Source organism: Heliangelus exortis, chromosome 9 (genome assembly GCF_036169615.1).
Source record: "Heliangelus exortis chromosome 9, bHelExo1.hap1, whole genome shotgun sequence".
NCBI lineage: Eukaryota > Metazoa > Chordata > Aves > Apodiformes > Trochilidae > Heliangelus > Heliangelus exortis.
Genome location: NC_092430.1, coordinates 21,096,384 through 21,109,069, shown reverse-complemented (window position 1 = coordinate 21,109,069; position 12,686 = coordinate 21,096,384). Strand labels below are relative to the sequence as shown.

The 12,686-nt window shown below is 41.6% G+C and overlaps 1 protein-coding gene across 3 annotated transcripts in view; it reads right to left on the bottom strand.

The window, feature by feature from the left end:
- Window positions 1-12,686, bottom strand: part of SPATA16 (spermatogenesis associated 16) — a 92,290-nt gene that overhangs the window by 23,234 nt on the left and 56,370 nt on the right. For all 3 annotated transcript variants that reach the window (XM_071752647.1, XM_071752650.1, XM_071752649.1), the window contains exons 6-8: window positions 5,569-5,716; window positions 2,266-2,412; window positions 1,946-2,058 (exon numbers count right to left, since the gene is read on the bottom strand). In XM_071752647.1, the coding sequence (XP_071608748.1) occupies window positions 1,946-2,058; window positions 2,266-2,412; window positions 5,569-5,716 (408 nt within the window). The remainder of the gene's footprint in view (window positions 1-1,945; window positions 2,059-2,265; window positions 2,413-5,568; window positions 5,717-12,686) is intronic.

The following is a 12,686-nucleotide window of genomic DNA, read 5'->3' as shown; positions in this document are numbered from 1 at the left end:
GAATTGGCAGCTGCTTTTCAAACTCAGTAATAATTTCTGATGTCTTGGGGTTTTCCTCCTCTCTATTACAGCTCCCGTATTGGTCCCCTTAGTGGCTGATTATAAATCTATAGGACCATGTGTCAGACCTGTTCTCCCATTCTTGCAGCTGCTGGAGGTATCACTTGGGTGGACTTTTTCCTGAACTTTGTGGATGTTGTGCTGACCTCCTTGGAAAAAAGGCAGGTTTGCTGCTGACCTCAGCAGTGCTGGGATTTCGCCTGCTGGTTTTGGAAGCCTTCTTCTGTTTCTGCCATAATATTTAAATGGATGAGATGAGGTCTAGAGCTGGTAGGAAACATTATTGTGTGGGAGCAGTGTAAATTCACACAGCCAGTGAGGACTGGCTTGAGCAATCCTAACATAGCTCTCTGCTCTCATCTCTTACATGATCAATTTGGGCTCTTTTCTCTACAGCCTGGATACCACACACCACTTATCTCTGCTTGAACCATGTGGTCCTCTTCCTCCAAATTAATTTACAGAGTAGAGTAGTAATAGAGAACCCAAAAGATAACTGATTTCAAAGCTTTTCTCTTCCTGGTACCCTTTAGAGACTGAATAACTGCAATAGAGGAATCTCACCAGTAAAAGCTCAATGTTACATCCAAAGGGAGAACTGTAGCATCGCTTTAAAAATTGGAGTTTCATTGAGGCTTTCAGCAGGAGCAGGGTTTTATCCTGTACCTAGTACCCCACCCTCTGTTTATTCTTGTAGCTTCTGACATGTTTGAAGTGCAGTGCACACAGCAGTCATAGATCTTTCCCCAAAAAAATACTTCTATTAGCCTGCACATCCAGCAATTGGGCTTCTGGCCATCCAAAGCCAACAAATAACCTCTGGCTTCAGGAAAGAGGTGGAAAGCATCAGGTGTGTGTTCCCTGGGGCCTGTCTGCCCATGGCCTCCTCCCCCTGCCTCACACCCAGGCAGACTTTTGGGGGGCTCATTTTGGCAAAGCACTAAAGCACCTTTACCTCCTGCTAAGCCAGTGAGTTCAAGCACTTACTGTTGTTTCAGCAGCTGCTCCCAGGGAGGAAAGAAGAGACAACTTCCCCAAATCATTGCTCAATGTTTCTGCCTTGCTAGGGGTTGCTAAGTAGCAGTTTTTGTCAACCTCCTAGCTGGTATCAAAACCTAAGAATATAAATCCTGTGATTTGCTAAAACAACCCTGACGAGGAAATGGCTCTGATTCCTTCAACATACAGAAAACTAAGAAACTGTTATTGCTAGGGAAAACGTGTTAACATTAGCATTTACAGGCTGGGGAGGAGAGGCTTCTGCCACTTATTTTCAGGAGAAGAATTTAAGAATTGCATTAAAACAGTCTAGTCTACATGCAAATTTGATTTTTGACCTTTTGTGCTAATCAAAAGCCACGGTGCTGAAAAACTGTGTACGTTATTGCTGCAAGTATGAAGTAGAATTAACTGATAGACTCTCAATGTGGTTGTAGCAGATCTGAAGCTTATTTCCTACACTTCACTACATAGGGATCAGGATCTAAATCACTAGAAATGCTTCAAGTAGCAATTACTACCTCCTGATGGATATCCTGGTGATATATGTAGTATACCATGGATATGAAATATAGTGAATATGTGAAGTATAAATATAGTAAATATGTGAAGTAGGGTTATAATATAACAGGCCAAGCAGATCTGAGGAGATTGCATGCAAAGTGATTTTAAATAAACTGGCCCTAGTGTTAAATACTTAGGGCTATTTTTAAAAAGTAGCTAAAAATCAGCTGGACTCTGTTCCTTATGCAAGTTACTGAGTATTTCTGGACACAGGAGGATCACGAGCAGAATGAGTTACCCACCAAAAAGCACACATCATTCACACGTGCCCAGGCTTCTGCTGCCACACACACTACGTGCCAGAAAGTGAATTTGTACTCACAATTAATTTGGTGCTTCTTACAAAATCCATGATTGGCATGATCTTTCCCCCAGTGTTCTCCCAGTATGCTTTTGTTTCTTCTTCTGTGGGAGGACAGAAAGGTGCCTTCCGTTCTAGGACAGGGAATCACAGATCCATATACTCTGTTTATTTTTAGACATTTTCCCATATAGAATCTAAGATGATGAGTAAGGTGGAGGAGGAGAGTAGGATGGGGAGAGCCAGGGCTGCTGATAGAGGAAAATGGACCCCCCCAGGTCCCCCCATTTATCACAGATCTTACCCCTGAGCTATTCCAGCTATTAAGCAAGTTGGTGTACCTGAAAAGATGGGCAGTTTTTTATTTGACCACCTTTCCAAGATTTTTCCAGTGTATTTGTTTCTGAAACCCAGAGTCAGGGAGTACTGCTTGGAAGGCAGGGGAGGTGCCTCGGTCGTCTGGGGCAGGATGTGAAATCCATGAGGTTCTGGAATAGGGACACAAAAATATTTCCACTGTCACATCTCTTTTCAATTGCAAGACAAGTTAGTTTTCTGGAGGAAAAGAAAAATAGGAAGTTCAAGGAGGAGTGAAATGTGATCCAGAAAGCTTGCCAAGATACAGGTGACCAAACTCACCCAGCCAGATTTAACTGGGTTTTAAAATTCCAGACTTTGCAATCTGTTTCCTCAACAGCTTGAATTTTGCTTATCTATACAAGATGCTCTTCCCATTTGTGCACTTTTCAATGCTGATCATTCAAAGCATTAATAACTCCACACTTCAGCAGCAACATCCTGATCTCTTAACTGCACCAAAAAACCTGTTTTGTTCTTCCCTGAATTTATGAAGTTTGATTTCCTAGACATTTGCTCTTTTACCATCACCTCCACCATCATCCCAGGCTTCCTGCATGTCCTTGCTGATCCCCCCAGCTGGCATGTGACATCCTGTGCTGTGGCTTGTCCAGAGTTTGTGACTGCCCCTGCCAAAAGCCCTCTCTGTGCATCAGCTGAGTCCCTCTGCCCTGACCTCGGCGAGGACGGATGCTCAGAGCAATTGTGTAAACCACCTTTGCTTAGGGAAGCAGACCAGTCTTTTCCTCCCTCCCCTTCCCCTGCAAAAAATAAACCTAGATTGAATGTCAGTGTCACTTTTCACAAAGGAGTGCTCTGTTTTCAGTGAGCTCTGCTTTTAAGATGCCAGGCTGGGCGGTCACAGTGACAAATGGAGAACCCCAGTCAGAGCTCTCTGGACTTACCCCCATATAAATCAAAGTGAGTGGACCTGATATTTCCCTTGCAGCATGTTTTGCTTCTGATGGATTCTCAATTTTGCAACAAAACTGTGTTGTACAGTCGGATTTAAATGTATATCTGGCTCCTTTTCGTTGGCAATAAGGAAAACTTTGAAATCAGTTCACTCCTTACACTCCAGCAGAACTTGGACTAAAATTGGATGGATGATTGTCACAGAATTGGAAGGTTATTTAAAATAACATGTTTGTGAGATGCCTGGTATTTCACACTCACTGGTAAAATGAGGCCTAGCTCATATTTTTAATTGCACCTATGTGAGGTGTGCAGACCATGCTCAGTGGTACCACACCAACAATGAGCAAAACTTGTGCTTGTGATGTTTTTGTTGTTTTTTTTCTTTTTTTACTGAAATTTTAGGTCAGATCTGAATAGACAAATTGAGAAACCCTTACTAGGCTGACTTTACCTAACACCGTTGTGAATGTTCTCAGCACTGGGTCTAGGGAAAGGAACAAGTTGCTCTGTCTGAGAGGGTTTCCAGGACAGAAAGGAGGGAGATCAGAAGGGGGTCCTGTCTCTGTGAGACCTCTTGTATCACTTCAGTCTCAAATTCCTGATACCCATATTGGTTTGCCTTGGCTATCTATCCTCTTTAATTCCTTGGAACTTCAGTCATCTCAGAGCCTGAGCTCAGAGAAGTTTGTAAAATTCAAGCAAGTCTTTTAACCAAGAGATTTTTATAACTGAACATATTTGAGGGAAGAACTGGCTCTTCTCAATCTCCTTTATAATTGAGTAAAGTACTATAGGACTTGGATCTTTTGCCATTCATCCCTCTTCTTCCTTTCTTATGTTGGGAGGAGTGAGAAAATGACTGGTGACACTTTTCAGAATCATTCAGTGATTTATGTACACAAAATGAGTTTCAGTGCAACACTCGTACAATTTTGCTGCTTATGTGCTCCTGGAAGTCCCACCCTTGCTGTAAACTGAGGAGATTATGTGAAATACAAATTTATACTTTTAAGAATCAGATTCAGAGAGTTTTGTTTTATGCTCCTTTTAATGCCAATACTTCTGTCCCTGGAAACCCTCCACAAAGTAGCATCAGCAAGTAAAATTGTAGACAGGGATTTTACAACCTCTGTGATAGATAAATTCTCATTTTCTCTCTTCGAAGAACCCCTAAGCTTCTGCCAGAAACCCAGAATGAGTGGTCTGCAGCTTGCAAAACAAGATGTAGTTTTATCCTACTTTCCCAAAGCAAAAGAAGAATCAACAAAACAAGCTTACTCGTGTTAAATATTTGCACAGTTTTGTGGTAAACACTTGGTTTGCTAATTCTTAATTTGTGTTTTCCAAATAGATTTTCTTTTCCTCCTCAAAGGCACAGTGTGTATCCTTTTTTTTGGAAGCCTGATGTGTTTGCTGAGTGCTGGGGCTCAGGGGTACTACAAGGACTGAGCTGTCATCTCTGATCAGACTGTAACTCTCGCAGGGACTGAGGGCATCTCAGCCTTCCAGACCACCCTGCTGGAAGTGGCAGTAAGGGCTGAGCTGCACATCTGCTTAGTGTGGCAAAGATAGAGGCTTTCCAGCATTCAGCCTGAGAAATGTTTTTTTTTCCCTTATGTTTCTCAATCACCAACTCAAAGCCAAGCGTTATCAGGGTCAACTACACTCCAGGTCACCAGGTTAATGATAGTACCAAATGTCTTTTATCCCTCTGCTTCTCTTTTACCAGAATGTCCATTCCTCTTGAAATAAGCCAATGATCACCAGAATTCACAGATTCTGTTCACCAGCATCTGTTTCCTCCAGCAGATGCTATTTGAGTTCACTCTGCCAGGAGTTGACAATGGGCTCTGCAATGCGTTTGTTGACTCTTGATCCTACTTGTCTTCAAAAAGGGGAATCTGGCTTTCTATTCCCTTCCCTGCGGGTGTGGTCCTCTCAAAGGTGGCATTCATCCCACCAGTGCTTGCAGGAGGGAGGGTATTTTTGGAAGGTGAAGGCCCTGCTGCAGGGCTGAGCATCAGTGACCGATGGAAACCCCCAGTGATGGGGATGAACACGGGTCTTGCTATCACCACAATACACTGCAAATCCATCTTTGAACAAAAGATCAGTTGCAGTAATGAAATTCAACAGCTAAAACAGGAGGCTTCATGGATAGAAGTAATTTTTATGGGGATTTGCAGTCTGAAGTCTGCTTTGCCTCAGTACTGATTTGATTTCTTAAATCATGTGCAATCACAGAGCGTATCTCAGAAGTTAATTTTTCCTCCCAGTGTGTAGAAATGGAAAGGCTTTTGTTCCAGATTCTCTCCAACTCTTTCTGTCAGAGTATACAGAGCTTAAGAGCATGTGAATTCTGCTGTTACCTGTATATATGTGCTCCACATAACCAGGATGCCTTTTAGCAAACATGTCCTTTAGCAATTGAGTTCTGTCAGCCTTGTCTTTTGTCACAATTGGTGTGTACATCACTGAAAAAGACACTTCTCTAACCATGGCTTCTTCATGCATCGCCTAAAAAGGCACAGAAATGATACATTTCATGTTGGTTAAGAGTTATTTAAAGAAAAAAAAAAAGGAAAAATGAAAATAATTACTTTCACAGATTATATTTTCCCTTTAATAACTGCACAGTCAGACTAAGATAACATATTTTGGTCTTGAATATTAATTAGATGGGAATTCAAATTAGTTCCAGAAAACACTGCCTATCTATACTCAGAAAATCAATTTAATGGGGAAAGAACATTTGTAAACAGTTTTCAGTGCAGCAAACCTATGTCTGCAATGAGGAGAAATGTATTAGATAAATTATCTTTTAGACGAAAAGAAAAAGTGATTCCATGCTCTCTGAAGGTCACATCCTTCATCTGAAGGTTTTATTCAGTCCTTGGGAGCTGGTTAAACAATGTTAAGCGTTCATATTACCCCTTGGGTTGCCACTAATCAGACACCGTGTCTATATGGAATATTAGTCTTAAAATACTACATTTAGACATCATTTGTGTGAAGAGCAAAATTCACTCCTGTGCAAAGGGCAACCTGAAACTGATGAACCTTGCCAGCCCTTAAAAATGATTCAAATGATGCATTGTGCTGGTTGTAGAGGAAGAGGCAGATTTTACACTCAGTGGATCCCAATGAACTGGTGCTGGATTTGCCAGGAGGAGGTCCCAGCCTGGGACCAGCCTTCCTGGTCCTCTTATCCATCAGGGCAAGGGAGGAAGAGCTGCAGGTCCTCCTGGGCTGGGCTTTGGGTAAGACCAGAGCTGCTTTGGCTGCATCTGTTGCTAACAAAGGTTTCTGTCTTCCTGGCACGGGCAGTCCTTGCTGGAAACAGGGAGTGCTGAGGCTTCATTAACTTGGCAAATGTATAGACAGGGTTAATAGTGACAATGCTACCACAAGGTTAATAGAGATGGGCAGAAAAGCATGAGAGGAAAAAAAAAAAATAAAAAAATTATATATTTAACAAGGCTGCATGAATCTTCCAGATCACCTTAGACACTGAAGTGAATCACAGAAAGTATCATTATGAGTCTAGCTGAGTGTTTTATTGACAAATCCTCACTTTTTTTCTCAATTCTATCCTCCACCTATGTACAATTAATTACCCAAGATGCAGAGTGCTTCCACAAGGCACCTGGAGCTGAGCACTGGTCCCACCAACCCAGACTGGGAGGCTGAGAGTGCCAGTTAGTCAAGTATCCATGTCCTTCTCTTTAATGGCTTTAGGTCACAGGTCCTGTGATGTGGTCTTACACCAGTTTATTGCTATTGTGTCTATTGGGATGGGGTGTGCAGACATAATGTAGAAATGCTGTGATTTTTTTTTTGTTTTTTGAGCAGGTATTGGGGTGAGCTGCTATATGTGCACCCTGAGTACTCTTACTCCAAATGTTCTGGATGGATGTTGAGGAGATCAGTGGGAACCACTTGTTTTACATTAATATATATTTATTAAGTATTATTAAATATGTTATGCACGATATTATTATAAATATGTACATTTATTATTATTTATCCTGCATTCATTGGAATGGGAGCAGTCAGCAGTGTTTAGCCCTGGAAAATTAACAAGCTTCAAATGTGTGTAATAGCACCACAACCACTTAGGGCAGCAATCAGATTCTCCCCTGGTCAGGACTTCCAGCTTTCCACAGGCACCACAGCCGTGTTATTCATGGTTAATGCCACAGATCTGGAAGTATCAGACCAGAAAATAGCAAGTGTGTCCTCCTGCCAAGAGCTCGGGGGCCTGTGGATGGATCCCTGCCTGTTCTTCCCTGTGGGAACACTTAGCAGTCTGCACTGATTTATAGAAGAGTGATTTTGGGTTTTCATATTTGTATGGACTTTAATTATCTCGGCGTTCAGGGCCCTTAGAGGATCAGTTGCAAAACAGTGGTGCCCATCGAGCTTTCCAAGGGACATTTTTAAAAAAGCAGAGGCCTACTTGTTCAAGCTTTACTGAATATCATGTGTAAATATAGGCCCAGAATTAGGTCAGCCTTATTTTCGTGTGAGATATTGGGCATCCTGATTTTCTAGAGCTTGGCAGACATTTCATTGCCTGGATTATTGTGAGCTTGGGAACGTGTGAGGCACGGAGATGGAAATCAGGAGTGGTTGGACCAGACGTTCTGCCTGCAAAGTTCACTTTTGGCTTTTATCATCCTCAAGAACAGTTCAAAGTCACTCCTGTAGCTCTGCATGGCCACAGACCCATGGCTGCTCTGCATTGCATCCAAAGAGGGACTGGCTCAGAGGGCAAGAATGGTAAAATGTCAACCAACAGGGAACAGACCAGACTGGTGGTTTTGGGTTAATACTGCTACTGGAAGCATTGTTATTACCCAAGAGCATTTTTTTTCCCCCCAAGCTACTGACCCTGGACATAGATGTTATTTGTTTTATTATCCTCTTGGATTTTTATGGAGTGAAGTCTTGAAGGTTGTAAAACTTCAACCCATAAAAACTCTGGAGGAGAAAACTTTGGACGATGAAATCCCTATGGATTTTTCTGCTCGAGCCTTTTTGCACTGAAGTCCATATCTCTGGGTGACTATTTGGCAACCTGTCCAGGAAAAAGGGATGCCTACAGCCCATCATCTATAGTGCTGCATGCTGGGCAACTGCTCACAAGCCTGTCACAGGGTGGAGAAGATTGCAAGGGCCCCACTGGACTTTCAAGAGAGTCCTTGCAGAGGAGACAGGACAACTCTTTTTTTAACATTTACATGGGTTTTGGTGTTTTTCTATCTGAGGGGTCCTCTCTGCAATGTTCTCTCAGATATATCAGAGAGGATGCTGCTGGTCTGGCCTCAGAGTGGATGCAGTCTCAGGCTCTTCCATGAGTATAGGAGTAGTAGCTAATGGATAGGGATGATAAAGAAAGATGAATTTTTTTTTTTTTTTTTTTTTTTGCATATCTTGCAAGTGAGCTCTGCAGTGATATCTCATCACATGGTGCTAAAATCCAATTTCACCAGTTACAAAAATTAAGTCCTTGAGATGGCCTTAACCCATAAGAAAGAGCTCCTCTAACAACAAACAAGAATGTAAGGATTTAAGCCCATTCAATATGGAAGTTTACCTTGGCAGCAGACAAAATCTACTGCTTCAGGAAAGATGCTCACTCAGGAAGAGGCTGCAAAGAAATCTGATGCTAGGGAAGATTTCTTTCTGTAGTTATGGGGCTGACTCATGCTCTGCTATGTCAGGAGGTTTATAGCCCTATTTTAGAAGTGTGGGGAACCAGAGATAATCTGCAGAGAAACCATCTGGAGGCAGTGTTATAAGGAGTATTTATATTGTCAGAACTTCTATTAAAATAGCAATTAATTCTTTCATGAAACACAAGCATTCTCAGGGTTTGAGGCATGCACGTTGCTACAGTGAGGATTAAAAAGCCCAAAGACACTCCTGTTTGAGGAAGGTTTTAAACATCCATTTGATCCAACACGCAAAACTCCTTTGAGTACCTTGGCCCTGCAATATCCTTACCTCTGCAGTTAGACTACTAGTGTTAGATTTCACAGACCTTTTAATAAAACTTAAATTTTCACCTAAACAAATTTATATTGTCCTTTCAGCATCCACTAGAATTCTCTAAGAGCTCATAAAACGAATAGGTAGATGCACGAGAAACAAAGCTTTTTCTTGCCAACTTCTGATGGTAAATGATATAACCACTTCAATATTTTTATGAAGCTCTTACTATTTTGCCTGCTTGGAGCAGACACAGAAGAAAAATGGCACTGTAGCAGCAAATTCTTCACAACAGTGACAGTAGCTTTCCTTGCTACAGTCCCTAACCTTAATCCTCTTTAACTACAGAAAGGTTTAATTTTGAAAATCCAATTATCTTGACATCTAGAATTAGCCAAAAATTTAGATATCTTTCCAGTGCCTTATCTTGCAGCTGCAGTACACACTCAGCCATTGTCTCATTTACACTACAGCAGGAATTGATGCTTTTATTGATGATTTTTATTAATGCAGTGATATCAGTCAGGGTAAAGCCATTAGCCTCTTCTATGAACTGCTTCTACTCCTGGGCTGGTAGTTAGAATTATGGGTGCACTGTGGTGCAACCTATGTGCTTTTCTCTATATTTTTCCAACCATAAAGAAGTAGCTGGCAGCCCCGCCACTAAGTCTGTTGCTGTTGTGATATGAATATCTTCTCACCAGCATGATCTTCTTACATCATTTCTATTTTTTTTTTTTTTTTTCCTGCTGGAAAAATAAGCAGACAGAATGCCAGAGCATATCCTTTCCTCAATATATTTATGGTATGAATAAATCAGACGTTACACAATAGATGAGAACTTTCTGCTTATCTGCCATGTAATGCCTCTCCATTAATGTAGGTCACATCAAATATCAGCTTATTTAGGTTCTTAAGTTATTAACACATTTAAGTCTCTGGGAGTTATTTTGTGTGCAGTCTGTTTTGAAAGAGGATTTGTGGAGTGGCACAGCCATGGATCCCTGTGTTCTGCTGACTTCTGAAAGGCAGAGGTACTGCAGATGGGTTACCTTAGGCTTCAAGAGCTCTTTGATACTCCAGTAAGCATCTCTTTATGTTTTGGCAGAAAAGAAATCCATGTTTTATGCCCTTCCAGAGATCACCATTCATTAACGAAAAACCCTGAAATACGTGGAGTGTGGGAAAGGCTGGAGGATGCTCCTGAAGCTCCCTGTCTGTGATTCCAGCAGGTGGAAAGGCAGGGGCTGAGCAGAAATATGGACAGTCAACTGGAGGAAGCTTTTTTCAAGCTTGTTCTGCAGCCTCACAAATTCACGTGCATGAGGGGTGCCAAGGTTGTCCTTGGTTTGTACCCTGGTTGTGTGGTTTGTACCCCTGTATCTCAAGGTGGGGGTAAATGTGAAGGGTTCAGTGGTTCTTTGCTCTGGTGGAAGGATTCTGAGGCCAGTGGAATGGGCTGGATCTGCTTTTCAGATCCCCAGGGCATTGACAAGGTGACACAAACATCATAGAATGACCCCATGAATGGGCCATTTATCCTCTTAGGGAGGCTGGAGGCCAAACCCACAGTTTGAACCCAGTGTGTTAATATTGCACCTTTCTAAGGACAAGAGAATTCTCATGGAGAAAAATACCCTAATTCCAGTAAGGCAGCTCACTGACTGCTCTGAGCAGCAGGATGGATGTGGCAGTGCTGGGAGAAGGCTTTTGCCATCAGAAATCCTCAGCAGGTGTTGGGCCAGCTCCATATGGCTCCAGCTATGTCAGGAGTGGGTCACAGTTTAAACAGCAGGGATTTTTTTGTTTGGTTGTTTTTTTTCTTTTGGTTTTCTGGTTGGTTTTTTTGTCTGGGTTGGTTTGGGTTTTTTTGGTTGGTTTTTTTTTTTGGTTCTTTGTTTTTTGGTTTTTTTTTCTGAAAGGGGATTATAAACTGCTCAGTTGGACAACTTTGGTAGCTTGGGCTCAGAGAGACATCTTAACTCAGGCAGATAGAGCTAAAGGTTGAGCATCACTGAGTGCTTTATGGGAATGGAGTCAGAACTAGTGGCTGACACCTGGATGCTGCATCCATCTGGCTAGGAAATGCTCCAGGGAGAAATGTGGGATGCTTTCTCTAGTGGCTTTTCAGGGCTTTTAGCTCAAACAGAAAATCAGGAAAAAAAATGTAAGGAAAACTAAAATATAGAAACCAACTGAAAGAGATGTCAGTCCTTCCTAGCACTGTCTTTGGGGAACTTGACTTCAGTGTGAAGAAAAGGCAGCCAGAGATGGTGACTGATGTGGTTAGCCTGGAAAATGGACAGCACTATTCAAAGGGGCAGCAAAAACTCATGCCTGAGTCGTTGCAACAGCAAAACTACTTTATGTGCCTGAATGGCTGCTAATTCAGTAGAAGACTGTGTATAGAGATGTTCCTGAAAAGTAACTTTATCTCTTTCTCTGTGATGTCTCTGTAGTTATTCACCAGCAGATGTGCCCATGGAAAGCCACATAAGTAGTGACGATTCTGGGAAGAGCACAAGGTCCTGCCTGTAGCTTCATCTCCCCACAGAAAGGAGATGGAATCCAAAAAAAAGAAAAAGAGGATAATGAATGTGCAACTTCTTAAAGACCTTTGCAACTGAAAGGAACAATAAGGGCCTGAGGACAGCAGAAAATGGCTCCTTTTCTATGCTGATTTCTTAGTTTTCCTTGGTAAATTTTAAAGCTCTTCTTTGTGACATAGTAAAAGCCAGAATGAATTGAAAATTCTACTTGGGGAATATGCACATTACTTTTGAGCTCCCCTGTAGGTTTTTTAAAAGGTCTGTAGCTTTGCTGGCCAGGTTGTTCATGTTGAGCATCTTTGAGACATGATTTATGAGCCTCTGTTAACAGCTAAATCCCTAACTGGGTTGGGATTTTGTTTCATATTGGGATTTTAACAGCTACCAAGTACAGCAAGGTATGCATTGCCTGGTACATTCAGCTGGTATTAAATAAATCCATCTTCCCTGAAATTAGAGACAATTAATCCATCTGTTTTAATAATTGTGACATTTAAACTAATTACTTCTCTTAGCATGTAAATATAAGTATGATTCAAGCAACAGTTATTCTCCCATGAATGATCTGGCACCAGAAAAATAGGAGTAGGTAGAAAAATCTGTGGAGGTAGGTATTATTGAAGAGGAAAGAATAGAAGAAAAATGTTAAATTCCTTGGGTTTGTACATGCAGAATTGTTTCTAGAATGGAAATATCAGCAATAACAGCAGCAATATAAAGTTCCCAAATCAGTATCAGCATGATAGAAACTCTCTGTTATGTTATTTTATATGCCTTCTCAACCTAGTTTGCAATTACTCCATATTTTTACTGGTGTACCTGATTGCAGAATGAAGCTGGTTTTTTGCAGCTGAGGGTTATGCCTTAGAAATAGTGCATTCCAAAGCCAGACTGGTCTGAATCCCTGCCATGGCATACCTAGGAAAAGGCCTTCTCTGCCCTTA